At 41.1% G+C, this 15,051-nt stretch overlaps 1 protein-coding gene across 9 annotated transcripts in view; it reads left to right on the top strand.

Moving 5' to 3' along the window:
- The window catches only part of Elavl4 (ELAV like RNA binding protein 4), a 141,943-nt gene that overhangs the window by 91,772 nt on the left and 35,120 nt on the right, over positions 1-15,051 (top strand). For all 9 annotated transcript variants that reach the window (XM_036177946.1, XM_036177951.1, XM_036177944.1 and 6 more), the window contains exon 2: positions 1,210-1,450. In XM_036177946.1, coding sequence (XP_036033839.1) covers positions 1,210-1,450 — 241 coding nt within the window. The remainder of the gene's footprint in view (positions 1-1,209; positions 1,451-15,051) is intronic.

Here is a 15,051-nt window from a genome sequence, read left to right as displayed (position 1 = left end):
GCAATCTAATGGAGGCATTTCCTCAATTGATGTTCCCTCTTCCACGTGATCCTGCTTTGTGTCAAGTTGACAGAATTACAACCAGCACAGTCAACTGGGAAACAATACTGTGGTAAACTATAAGAGGGATACTGGTGGTCTCTGTCTGGGGCCAGAAAACCTGGATGCACTCCCAGATGCTGCCCCACTTTCCTACAGACAGTCACTGGATGTCTTGACATCATCTCAAATCAGGGAGTGAACTAGATTTACTCCCTGAAATGTTGGTTACCTTCTGGCTCTGTGATTTGATGATTTTCCAGTTTTATCAGCTTGTGCAGCATATCTTCAAGTCCTGCCTTTCTGAGCTTGACCTCGCTGTTGTATCATCCCCTTTGCCCTTTCCCTGAATCCCCTTTTCCAGTAAGGATAAATACCTGTCTTCCACTGTAAGTTCCTGAGGATAGGGATTCAATTTTTTCTTTTTAATTTTCTTACATGCTTCCTGGGACAATTAAAATATCTTCAATTAAATATTTAAACAAATATTTATATTAAGAGAAAGTCCTCTTTGAGTAATATGTAAGAGCAGTCGGCTGTACTAGATCCAAAGGTGAAGGCCTGGAAAAAAATTCTTATTTGTATTTTTGTTTGTGGCTAGACTTTTTTTTTAATTAGATGACTTTGCATCTTCCCAGAGTACACTCATGAATTGGAAGTTTGATCAGTGCTTAAGCATCAGTGCAAACTAAGACCTTCCCATATGGAACAGCCTCACTTAATCTAATGTCATTTTATTTTATGTGATAATTAATAAACAGGTACTGTATTTGATCTTGGGAGTTTAGTCCTCTATATTTAGCTTTTTCAGCTTTAATGGAACTATAATTTTAATCATGATTATTACTTTACATTTTAATTATAATTTGGTGTGGCTTAAGTATACATTTCTGAGAGTGATTGTGTAATGAAAACAGGAATTAGCTTTTCATTAACAAAATAATGGGAGAGTTCCCACTGCATTCTAGTCTGTGTTCAAAATCTAGGGGCTGGCCTAAAAATAGCAAAGGGAGCTTAACATCCTGGTTTTTAAAACATGCTTTTAAATCAGCTGTGTTCTCTTTGCTCCATCTTGCCTCATCTTGTTCTCTTTCTTTTCAGCAAATAAAATAAAATCTAGAAACAGACTGTGTCTTCTGAGATTTCAAAACATTTACTTTTTTTATTTAGATAATTAGCACCATGGAGCCTCAGGTGTCAAATGGACCGACATCCAATACAAGCAATGGACCCTCCAGCAACAACAGAAACTGTCCTTCTCCCATGCAGACGGGCGCAGCCACAGATGACAGCAAAACCAACCTTATCGTCAACTATTTACCCCAGAATATGACCCAAGAGGAATTCAGGAGTCTCTTTGGGAGCATTGGTGAAATAGAATCCTGCAAACTCGTGAGAGACAAAATTACAGGTATGCCCTTCAGCATTCAGAATCTCAGACTAGAGATTCACAGCACACAGTGTGTGTGTGCAGCAGTGAATCTGAATGCCTGCATCACATGTCCTGCATGCAAGGATTACATGTATACATGCCACAAGCTCACACCACGTACACACATGTACACCACAGAAGCCACCTTGCACTGATTGAACTAGAAGCAGATGAAGATTTTGAAGTCCCCCGCCTTTATAGGAAATGGTCTTTTGGTTTTATATTCATTTATTCTTGATCAGATGCCACTCTCCCCGCTTTTTTTTTTTTTTAAACACAGAGTGTCATGTGTCCCAGGCTGGCACAGCCCTGGCTGGACAGCCAAGGGTACCTCTACATTCTGACTGCGGGGATTACAGGCATGTACTGCCAGGCCTGGTTTTATGGGTGCTAGAAAAGGGGCTTCATGCGTGCTGGGCAAGTGCAGAGCTGTGTCCCTAGCTCCTCCTTTGCACTTTGGTCCTGAGCCCTGCCTTCTGTCTTTCCTCCCATGTACTGCACGCTGCTTTTATTCCTTTCTTCTGTTCTCAAACATTTGGTTTGTGTGTGCCCAGTTTTCTTCCATATGTCATGACACGTGTTTGAAAAGGGGGCCAAGTGGAAGGATGACATAATTGCTCTTTGTCTCTGAGAAGAACAAATCCCAAAGATAGCAGACCATTCTAGAATGTAAATACTCCACAGAAGAAGGAAGCTGCTTAGTGAAGATATGTATGGGAAATAGTTTGTATCTCATGTATTTGTTTATTTTGAAGATGGTCTTTAATTAATTGATTTCTTCTTGACCTTGTACTTAAAATAGAGCAATACCCTTACCCCCACACAACCTCAATAACCAGGATTTTAATGTTGTCAGACAATTATACTATGCCTGTTTGCAGAGAAAATTTGCTATAATCTTCTTGGAAGTGAGAATATTTCCCTTAAAAAATTAATGAGCTGCATAATGAAGGCTGCCAGTGAGGCTGCTACCAAAGTGCTCCACTCATGACACCCCTCACATTGACCTTGAGTACTTGTCAGTCGTGAATGGTGACTGCTGTTTCTGTTTCACTGACAAGCAGCTGGCTTGTGTAAGTGAAAAAGAAGATCTGTGATTTAATCAGCATAAGACATCAGCCCCATCTTAAACCAGGTGCCATAGCATATACATGTTCATACAAACAAGTACATTCTTTTATTCTTCTAATTCACATGTAAATGTGTGTCCTTTACAAATTAAGTACAAAGCTACAAATAAGTGCTATTTGTTACAGTGTAAGTCATACAATTCCCCCAACACAATTTATTTAGCTGTAAAATTGGAAAATGATACTTATCTTAAGAGTGTATTGTAAGGATGAAATGAGAGACTGGCTGTATTGCACCTGGCAAGATGACTGTTGGATAAGAGTCTTCAGTTAGTAGAGGGTGCCACTTAGGAACATGTAGCTACTATCCTTAAAGGTGCATGGTCCCAGATAAAAATCTTACATCCAGCCCTCCTAAGAGGCCAGGCTTTACAGATCTTAGCCAAGTGTACTGGGTCTTCTATTCTTTAAATGCCTGTACTTTCATAAAGCCAATGTTTAGATTCCTTGAATAATCTTTACATAATGGGATGATAATTCAAACCAAATTAAAACCAGTTAACCATATGATTCTTCCTCCCACTCCTATATAGAAAAATGTATTTTTGGTTTTGCCTTACATTCTAAATAGGGATTCTGCCAGCTATATTAGTGAATGGGTATTATTAATCACCTTTTCAGGAGAGTTCCCTCGGAATGGTAGTGAGACTTTTTAAAGTACTGATTCATGGTGTTGTTCCTTGTTTTCTGAAGACACGTGTTAAAACAAGCAGATTCCTTTACTGAAAGAATGCTAATTTGGTAGTTCACCGAGTGGATTTGAATAGGAGTGACAGCTTCGAAGACAGCCTTTAATTTGGTATACAAAACCCAAATTGTCAACTCTGGTTTGTTTAGCACCCTCTCCAGCACAAGCAGAGACATACAGTAGCATCTGAGCTTAAAGATGAAGCTTATGGGTTGAAGGCAGGAATACAATTTGGGCATAAATTTATAATTATGTAATTTTTTATTTCAGGCAAAAAAAAATCATTTGTAGAAAACTTATGGGAATGAGGCAGGGAAATATAGAGAGACCAGAGATATTTGCCCTCATTTGGTAGCAGTGTTTAATAAAAGTAGAACTTATGGTTGTAAAGAGTGCTTATTAAATTCTTCATTTACACTACCTAATTAATTCTAGCATTTTAAATTAACAGTGAAACTGGTCCCTGCTGTACCATTCCATAGATGCAGCATATTTCCTCCATCCACCCGTTGTTCAGGTTTAATTGGCTATGCTAAAAGTCAAGGAAGGAGGGAGAGCTGGGGCTGTGGGAGGTAGGGAAGGATAAGAATCACTCTGAGTGGAAAAACCTCAGTCTTGTGTTAGGGTTCAGTCATAACACAGGTCAGCAGGAGTGAATTATCACACCTCACAAGTGCAAAGGCTGCAGCTGGTCCAGAAGTCAGGGTAAATGACATCATAGGTATTTTTGTTGTCCTGATTTTTAACATCCCAGTCCCCTCTTTTCCTCTAACACCTCCTACAGATCTCAATGCATCTCGATCCTGTGAAGTTTACAAGAAGTTCTAAATATCCAGTGGGAGGATTAGGGGGTGGAAGGTGACAAGAAAGATAAGAATTTAAGATTAAGATTTCCCAGACCCAAGCCACTCCCTAGAAAGAATGATGAATGGGGTCTGAGAACTTCAGGCCCCTTTCGAGAAAATGACACTGTTGATTGCATTAACAACTAGCTAGAAGACTTTTGCCCGTGGGTCGCTATTGACTTCTCCGTGTGAGAATGCACGTAAGAAACTTGGTCATCGATGTAAATGACATGGGGGACACCATTTAGTGCTGGCTAAGCACTGGACATACCTTATGTCGTCACCACAGAGCATATCTTGCATTTTCTTAGATAAGGAAACAGAAGCAAAGCTAAGTAACTTCTCCAGGCAGCACGGTTATCCTCTGTGAGCTCAGGAGTCACCTAAAGTTTGATTTTATTTTGCAGCATGTGCAAAGTGATAACTGTAACCCAAAGCAACACTGTGTTCTTCTAAGGAGAGGCTGCTGGATGCCCTCTGGAGAGCCTCTCTAATGCATTATGCCCTTAAACAAGACTCCTGTGTATAAAGGGAAACAAAGATAACAGTATTTGTCATCCACTAGGGACATAATTCCAACCTGCATCTTTCTTCAAAGTTCAGGCAAATTTACTGGAAGGACAGGACTTAAGATTCACTTACATTGTTTCTGGACTTCTTTGTTAATTTACTAAGTAATGTCTTCTCAGAAACATTTGATTTTTCATTTTCCATTGGAAAAAGACACTTATTCTAGGTTCCCAGGAGAGAAAATATATAACCTAAATTGTTTCTGGGTATAGCCATGGGCACATGATGTCAGAAAAAGCCAAGTCTTTGCTTTTTTCCTCCATCCACCTGCCGCTGGAGAGAAATTTCACACGACCCTCAGGGTTAAGGCAAAGAACAAGAAGCCTGGGTAAGAAATACATATTTTTCATGGACTTCTGAGAATTCATTTAGGTTCCTAGTGTTTGTTTGTTTGTTTGTTTGTTTGTTTGTTTTGTCGCCTTTGGCTTTTGTTCTACTTTACTGAATCCAAATTTCTGTATGATTGGCGATTTTAGGGGAAGAAACATACAGCTTGGCCAGGATAGAATTAGGTGACTCAGGTATGTCTGAAGCCAGTCCAGCTGAGATGCCAAATTTTATCATTATAAATGTCTATCTTGCTACGGCCCCACCCCAAAAGGAATAAAGAAGAGGGAAAATAACAAAGGAAAGTCCCCAGAGGAGGCTGGGAATATGGCTGCTCGGTATATGTAAGGTCCTGGCACCAAAACAACAACAACAACAACAAAACCTAGAAAGGAAGAAGTTAGGATGGAGCAACTTACACCTTGGAGCTGCCTAGTCAAAACAGAAAAGAAAAGAAGAAAAGAAAAAGCAGCAGCTCTGCTGGAGGTCCCTCTCCATGTATATGCACAGGAATAGCTTTTAAGAATAGTCTTCTGTCTGTTTCAGGCAAGTCAGAGCTCTACAGGAATTTCTGAGAATAGAGCAGTTCACACTGAACACTGCTAACTGCAAAAATGGATCTGTCTAGACTGGTGTATGGATAGACCCTAAACACTCTGGTGCTTGAGTACATAGATGTGTTAGCTGGGGCTATTGCAGAGGGTTAGAAAGATGGAGTTAAGATCTAGACAGAGGAAAGAAAAGCAAATGATGGGGAAACCTGCAGAGATGACAAAACCAAACTAGTGGGAGCTCATGAAAGTTGGCTCGATGGCTGTGGAGCCTGCATGGGACTGGACTAGGCCCTCTGCATGGCGAGACAGTCGTGTAGCTTGATCTGTTTGGGAGTGCCCCCTGGCGGTAGAATCAGAATCCATCCCTGTTACATGAGGGGTCTTTTTGGAGCCTACTACCTATAATGGGACACCTTGTGCAGTCTTGAGGTAGGGGGAAGAGCTTGGACTTGCCTCTACTGGATGTGCCTCCCCATTGGAGGCTTTTCCTTCTTGTGGGGCAGAGTGGGGGGTGGGTTGAGGGGAGAAGCTGGGGGGGCGGGAGGAGGGAAGAGGGGAATCTTTGATTGGTATGTAAAATGAATGAAAAAAGTCTTAATAAAAAACTATTAAAAAAAAGAAAGAAAGGAAAGAAATAGAGCTGACATTCCAGTAAAGAGGAAAAGCAGTTTTTCTCCCTCTGTGTTTTGGTCAAAGGAAGTACAGCTTGAAGGTGGGGGTGGCTCTTTGGAAGCAGTGGTCCAGTATGAAGCAGCATTGCCAGATGAACTTAAGTATGTCAAAATAAGTGTGACTTTTCTCAATGCCAAATTTAATCTATCACTTCATGGTTTTCCTTTATAATACATCTTTGAGTTAATATCGTCAATCAATGCCAAAAGCAGAACCAGTGAGTAAAAACTTACAAAACCCTTTGAAACACTCTGGGTACTGGGACCAATTCTTTACCAGTGTCTCTGTACCCTAATTTGCATCTCTAATTTAAGAAGGGAACCGACTCAGTTTCAATGCAGTGACGTGAGTGTTCTTCGGGTCTGTGAAGGCCTAAGCAGCCTGCATGTCCCTCAGCAGGAGAGCCTGGGATGGGAAACAGCAGTAATGAGCCTTTCTGTATGAGAGCTTCCATGTCAGAGCCAGACACACACTACTGTCTAGCTGATAGAAGAGGGAGGAGAGGGAGGCTCCAGGCTTGTTGATTCACCTCAGCTTTCAGGGAACTGGATTTGTAAGAACACTATGAGAATTTGGTCATATCTCCAAGACAACCACATAAACAATAAAAAGCATGGGAAAAATAATAAATTCTGAGAAAGCTTTCAATTTATTCCCAGAAAATTAAGTCGGGCATAAGATGAGTTTATTAAGATAATCTGTTATAGAATCTAGCAAAGACAAAGAAGAATTGCTGTTGGTTTTTTGTGTGCTGTATGCACCTTAACATATTTTCTGGAGAGGGGTAGGGGTGTTGTGTAGCAGCTCATGTGCTAGCACGTTAGTGTCTCCTAGAGAATGGTTGGGCTGCCACCGTCCAATAGGCACCTTCAATGCACCTGGCACTTCACTAAGGAGACAGAGCCTTGTGTAATCCTCAGCCTCCCTTACAGATGAAATTTGAAGTTGAGAGTAAATGAGCAACTTCTGTAGGTTGAGTCACCCTACAAATGCAGGAGCTGAGACTTGGATCCAGCCCTGTCTCACTAATTATGAGCTGTCCAATGTGCACTTCATTTCTATCTGCTTCTTCCAAAACACTCAGCTGACTTCTCCCCTTTCCAAATCAATCCAGGCTGTTTTATAGGCAAAGAAAAATTTTAATACAAGGAAAAGATGATTAGAGCTTGGAGTCTTTTGTTTTGGAAAATAGCACATAAATATATGCATTAAAGTATATGCATGTAAAAAGAAAAATTCTGAATTCAACAAGTCACTGCTCACCTGAACTCAAACCTCAAGTAGTATTTGCATATACCAGTTTTTATGAGATTATAATACAATCACATCATTTCCTCCTTTCCTCCCTCCAACTCCTGCCATCTGCCCCCACCATGCAAATTCATGGTCACTTTTTCAATAGTTGTTATGTATTTTAACTTCTGATTCTCTCCCTTCTTGAAATGCCTTTCATTATATTCATCTTTTACTTCCATGGCCATGGAAGCTGCCTTAGGTTTCAGTGTAGGTAAACCCAGCCACACTTAGGAATATCCAAGAAAATCCCAAGATTTTGATTATCTGAGTGAAGTGTTCTCCTAGGCACATGAGAAGGGTAGTTGTCAGTGAGGGGAAGAGTATAGGAAACAGCATTTGGCCGCATGTTTTGCTCAGATTTGGAAAAGCGCAGGGTGCCAGGTCTCCTGCACTCAGAAGGAGATTGGGCTGACTTGCATCCACTGCGGTATATGACACCTCCCTGCAGTGACCTTAAACATGTGCCACGGAGAAGAATGAAAGAGTTGGACATGTTGATTTAGAAAAGAGTTTGACTACCGCTGAAGGAAGTTAATGGGAAAATTTTAGGTGTGGAGAAAGTTTGGAACTCTATAGGGATTGCAAACTAGGAGAAGAGGAGTCTACCTTACGAAGAACAAAACTGTCAGAACATTAAGTGTAGACAGCGAGCCATGTAATCATTGAGCCTCTTACGCACTCACAAATGGTAATCAGAGAACTTCCATTGTTTCTAATTAGAATTGGGCAGTCGAGTGGAGCTGTGAGATTTGGGCTTTGCGCTGGCATGTCAGACATCTTTCAACAGTTTTTTTTTCCCCAAAATGGAAGTTGTTGGGATTACAGACCAACTATGGTGTCCTTTGCCTCCTGGTTATCTCCCCCTTCATCTCCCCCTCCAAATCTGACAGTTCTGCCCTGATTCCAAACTTAGACAGGGAAATGTCCTCTCATCCCTGGAGAGATGTCTCAGTGGCTTTTACCTAGGCTGTGAATCAGGCCTGGGTATTTTAAGGAGTTTCTATTTCTGTGCTTTCACTGACTGTTGGTTCATAAGACCAGATCCCTGTTCACGCAGCCTCTTCTCTTTCTCCTAACACACACACATGCACATACACTCACATGAACAGCCCACTCACACACATGCACATACAAACACTCACATGCATGCCCCATTCACACATACACACTCACATGTGCAACACACACACACACACACACCCTTTTCTGTAGAATGGCCTGGTTGATTGCAACTATAAACTAAATAGGAAGATAATATCAAACTGGAATTTCCACACATTATCTAAAAATGTCATTCATCAGATTCAGGGCAGGAGGAAAGTGCCTTCTGAAATGTGTAAGGGAAATTCCTTTTCCTCATCTTCTGAGAGGTGTAGTAGTGATGGTTTCTTTTTCAGCCTGCCCCACCCCCATTCTGCAGCTCCCTTATGCTCTTAACTGACGAACTCTGTGCCTGTCTTTACGCCTCGTGAGAACTGAAAATCTCTTAAGTGGCCTTTTCGTTTTTTCTACAGTGCTGAAATTGAGCTTTGATAGGGGAAGATATTTCTAGTTTTGAGGAAAGATAAAATTCAGATAGAAATCATATATCTATGTAAGGCTTTTTACATTTGCAAAATATTTTCAGTCAACAGTATTTATTTAGTGTCTACTCTCTCGGACTAAATAAATGTTATTCTCTTCCCTCCCTTAAGTTCTTTCAAAATTGTGAGGAAGTCCTAAAGTATAAAACGTGCTACTATAGGGACAATGAGAGAGAGAAGGCAGGACATTATAATGCCCCCCATAAGCCACAGATATAAAAGAAACGGTGACTTCTTCTTCTGAAGTATGGCCACCTTTTCTATTTTCTAGGGTGGTTTGGTTTGATTTTACCAAAGTCGAATTTCCTATCCCTGACTATTAAAATTATTTAAAAAGAGCTAATTAGGTGGATGAGTGAGTAAATGCTTACCGCACAAGCATGAATCTGAGTTAGGATCCCAGCACCCATATAAAAAGCCTAGCATGCTGACATGCACCTGTACTCACAACACAGGGGAAACAGAGACATGAAGATCTCTTGGTTTGCTGGCCATCCATTCTAGCCAAATCAGTGAGCTCCAGGTTCAATGACAGACCTTGTCTCAAAAATAAAGTGCAAGGCAATTGAGGAAGACTCCTGATGTTGACCTCTGGCCTCCGTGTGCATGCATGTACATGTGCACATACACACACAGATACATAAACATATATACTACATACATACATACAGAAATCTTTGAAAAGACAACACAAGAGAATTGATTCATAGCACAGCAAGGTGAAGACTTGACGGGAGGCCTGCTATATGGCAGCTACAGGGGCAGGCATACAGTGTCTGTAATTTCACTGAAGCTTTATATTTTCCGTGATCAGTAGTTATTAGCCCATTTGGCAGATAAGCAAGCCCAGCCTAGAATTATCTAGTGAGAGGGGTTGGTTGGGACTGTCTATCTGTAAAACCTATAATCTTTCTACTGTCTTACCATCCTGTTTCTGCTGAGTGAAGGTTATGTCAACGTCAGTTATGAATATCCAGAGGAATGAAGGGTAACAATGGACTGAGGTGCTCAGAGCAAGTGTCAAAGAAGAACGGCTCTTAAACCTGGCAAAAAAATAGATTGTAGAAAGTCAATATATGATAAGGAGGCCATTGATTTATGCATCAGATGTATTACTAAAGAGTAAGTATCTATGCCCCCTCACTCACCAGATTTATATATTGAAATCCTTGCCATCAAAGTTAACTGGAAATAGGACCTTTGCCCAAGTAATTAAGGGTAAATGAGGTCATGTGGATAGGATCCAATAATGTTAGTATCCTAATGAGAAGAGAAAAAGAAACCAGAGCTCTCTCTATATCTACACATCAAATAAGGCACTCCTCTGCATGCCAGAAAGAGGGCCCTAGCCAGAACCCAAACATATTAGTACCCTGCTCTTGGGCTTCCAGACTCCAGAACTATTATAAAATTAATTTATGTGCTTTTAATCTATCTAAATCAGAATGCTTTGTTATAAGCAGCCCAAGCTGAGTAATATGAACACTATCAAGGAAGAATGAATGGAGCAGTTAGGGCTACTCCACAAGGTAAGTTTTCCATAGCCTCTTTGTTAGCGAAGAAACTACAGCTCAGGAAGAGTAAGTAATCCATTCAAGGCTGAAGCTAATAAATGAAGCTGAGATTTCAACCCAAGCCTGTTGACACTTCCTGCTTGCTAATAAATAACCAAGCAGGATGGTGGCTGCTATCCTCCTGAGATCAGGTGCATTTTAGTTCACTGACTTTTCCCACATCCTTTTCTTGCTCATTTATAAGTCTGATTTTCTAATCAGCTCCTGTTTCATACTTCAAAGTCTTGTGAGATGCTGCTGGGCCCAATCGACAAAAAGTGGATGCTCAAGTTAGGATAACATCTCTAGGTACTGTGGCTCCTCAGGAATTTCTCATCACATTCATCTAGAATCAAATTAATTCTCATTTGTGGTATAAGCCAGAAAAACCAGCTCAGCGATCCCAGATATTCTCTTATGTTAGTTTTCAGAGGCTTTTCTCTTGAGTGCCTCCTTTATCCTGTCGAAGCATCCAATATGCGCAATTGTCTAAACTGATGAGGCCAAAGAGATCTAAAGAAGACTTGAATCAACCAATCTTGTGGCTTATTTTCCTTGCCATTTCCTCCTCCTCTTTTCCCCTCTCCCTCTCCCTCCCCCTCCCCCTCCCCCCCCCTCTCTCTCAATTTTTTGTCCTAATTTCTCTGTCTAACTTCTTATTTACACATGTGCCTCTTTGATCTGAAAATATTAAAGTGGATCATAGGCAGAGGGAAACGAATAAGAATGGTAAAAAAGACAGCAGAGGGATGTTGGTAAATTAAGCATGGTGTGTCTGAGAACCAACAGACAGACAAGCTAGCCAGAGTTCTCTTTTATAGGAAGGTAAAACAGATGTGACAACCTCTATCCCATTTCCAAGTGTCAGCCAGGATCCCAGCTCTATTCTGTGCTTCCTACCAGCTTCTCCATAGCCCTTTCTCTGGATTTCCAGAGATGTCTGTGGTGACAGCTGCCCCCTGTAACACAAGATGGGCTGTGAATCCTGAAATCACATACATGGAGTTTTCCTTTGCTCTTATCTCTTTCCCGGACCCATTTTGGAATTTGTTGTTGTTGTTGTTGTTGTTGTTGTTGTTGTTGTTGTTGTTATTGTTATTGTTTTAATGACAATGTCTGACAGTAACATGGAGAAGCTGCCTGAATGGAGTCCCCATTTGTACAACATGAGATGTAAACAGTGTGCCAAGGGAACGGTTCCAAAGCAAGCCTTCCTTGCCTGCTGCCCTTCAATAAAGTGCTGACTTGAGTCTCTGAAGGCTTCTTCCTCCCTGTAGTTCTCAAGGTTGAACACACAGGAATTCATTTAGTCCATGGCTTCCATCTTTTTGGTGAGGGTTTCCATGGTTCTGGACAGAACCCCAGTCTGGACCACAAACAGGAGTCTCATGTCTTGGTACTGACGTGAAGTAAGAACTATCTTATCTACCTTTGTTCCTTCCAGTGCTTTTCCCAATCAATGCAGCCTTGCTGATGAGATAGCTGCCATGAGTACAAAGAGGAAGAGCTCCACATTCCCAAACATATCCACATATGCCAGACACATTCTGTTCAGCACAAGCAGCACATCAAACCATCCCAAACTGGAATCAAATTCAGTAATACCTTCACACACACACACACACACACACACACACACACACACACACACACACACGTTCAATAGATGAGCAGTGACATTGCACAGGTTGTTTTACTACCCCTTCAGATTACCACTTCCTCCGTATCCAGTAAGGAGGAAAACTCTTTCTCCTACTTTATCCTGGTAGTGCTTGTGGCTTCAAACTTGGTGACACATGTGAAAGCATTTTGCAGCAATAAAAAATGACAGCTTTGGTGGTTTTAGAAGACTGTGAATGAAAACCTTTAGTTCAATATTTGAAAACAGCAGGATAAATTTTAAGATTAGTTTAAAAATTAGACCACTTTAAGGGCTGGAGAAACAGCTCAGTCAATTAAGTACTTGCAAGGACCTGAGTTAGACTCGCAAAGCACATGGTAATAGATAGGTAGGTAGGTAGGTAGGTAGGTAGGTAGATAGACAGATAGATAGATTTTTTTTAAAGGCATGGTAGCATGTTCTTATAATTCTAGTGCTGAGGAGGCAGAGACAGGCAGATCCCTGGGGCTTACTAGCCACCAGCCCAGCCTACTAGTCAAGGTTCCAGGCCAGTGAAAGAAGGATCTGTCTCAAAAAAAAAAAGAAGATAATGCATGAAAAATGATGTCAAGCTTATCCTCATACCTCCACATACATGAATATCTACACACATGTGCATACGTAAACATACACTATATATTTTTCTTTTTGAATAATTAGGCCAGTGTGATAAAACAGAAGGGTCTACCAAGGTCTTACTCCAGCATCGGCTGCAGGACTTGCTGGGTATCTGGACATTCTGTGCCTTAGGTGCTTACGTAAAGGGAGTTAATAGCACTTCCCACCTTACTGACTGTTGTGAGATTGGGCAAGCTGTTGAAGTGATATCAGTTCAGGATATTACTGTGGTCACTCGAAAGATAGGAGGCTGTGAGCAGGGGATTTATAAGAGGAAGGCATCAACACCCTGTGATAAGCCAGCTTTGCTCTCTAGTCTGCCTTCCAGATGTTTTGTTCAGTTATCTATGAGCATCTCAGCAAAAGCTGATTAACTCGCTCAGACATCAGTGTCTAACTGTTATTAATGCTCGAGCTGATCAAATTACATTGCCACAGATCCTACTTGTGCTGTTAATATTAGATTTTGGATTCCGGTCTATAATGAATGATTTTTCCTCCATGCATTGGAAAAATTGGTTAGCCGAGTTCATAAGAAAGTTTAATTAGCAAGCTGTTTGTGAAAATAGCGGCAGTGAGTCATCATTCAAACTGAACTAACATTTCTCAGTGTTGAATTTGTTCTTCTCTTCCTTGAGCAGCCACACAGGATCCTTTTGTTTGTCAAGCTGGTGCATGCTGCCCACTTGAACTGCACCATGTAATAAACTAATAACAAAACCAGCAGATTCTTAAAGCCAAGAGGAAGGGAGGTGTAGAGTGTTGTCTGTATCTTCCAGAGGAGTATCACATCACGGACTTCCTGGAATCTAGCACTGTGCTAGGCAGAAACCTAGTGATTAAGAGCTAGACTTCCCACAATACACCCCAGTCTTCCTACTCACTAGCTGTGCAACAGGTATTCTCACTCTCTGTTCCTCTGTTTCCTCATTTCTAAAATAGGAACATTCATAGGATTATCATATTAGTATGGGTAAAATACTAATACAGAAAACCACCTGGCATATAGTAATATTCTTATACCAATTCTATGAGGTATCATATTATTATCTCTATTTTTGCATGTGAGAAAATGTGTTCAAAAAAAAAGGTTAGGTAATTCATTCAAAGTCATGTGTCTTCTAAGTAGCACGGCAAAGTTGAACCATGTATGTTTGACTCCAAACCCTGCATCTTATCTTCTACACTAATCACTTCCTGGGGTCAGATGTCAGTATAGATTTCTAACCCCCATATCTCTCCATCTGTGAGTGTGTGTGTGTGTGTGTGTGTGTGTGTGTGTGTGTGTGTGTGTATTTGTAGCTCATTGCATTAGAACCAAGTTATACAAACATGAAAATGTATCTTTGGATGTCTGACTCCCTCCCCTCTGCAGCTCTATGCTGTATATAGCTGATCTTAGAAGCAAAATGGTATGATCTTCTGAGAAACAGATTCACAGACAGTAGCAGGGGAAAAGAAACCTTAGAAGCATGTATCCCTGTGATCTCAGAAGCAGTATCTCAGCTTTGAGACCACCTCACGGTGTCCTGAGACACTGATCAGGCTTCTTTCAGAGAATAATGTTTGCTTAGGAATCCCATCAATCAGTCTTTCCCAAAATTGTTTCACCTGCAGTATGTTTCCTTGGTGGGGGGGGGGGGTTCCTGTTACAAAACACGATTTTGGAAAGCTTAAGTAAATAGATGTAAAGGCATCTTCTCTGCAACTGTGCTAACATCTAACATGCATTATGGGACTTGGAAGGGGTGGTAGAATATGTGGGACTGCTCTGGTGTGATAGATGGGTAAGCAAGAGGTCTTGGTGTGCTGGTGGGAGTCTCACCTGCTCCTAGGAAAAACAGAAAGTGGTACCAGATGAGTCCTTCTCAACTGGACCAACACAGTCCCTTCACACACTGCATTTTGGAAAGTGGTTAAACACTGTTGAGTGTGCTCTGGGCATGATTCTGCCATACGTTCACTTGGCCACCAGATAATCAGAATGTCATTTCATTTCCCATTGCCTAAAGATCTGAGCCATTAGGAGATGTTTGAAGCTTGCCATTCTTGCATATTCCTAGGCACTCCTTCATTTTCATGTC

Source organism: Onychomys torridus, chromosome 2 (genome assembly GCF_903995425.1).
Source record: "Onychomys torridus chromosome 2, mOncTor1.1, whole genome shotgun sequence".
NCBI lineage: Eukaryota > Metazoa > Chordata > Mammalia > Rodentia > Cricetidae > Onychomys > Onychomys torridus.
Note: the sequence above shows the minus strand (reverse complement) of the source record. Positions and strands in the feature narration are given on the sequence as shown.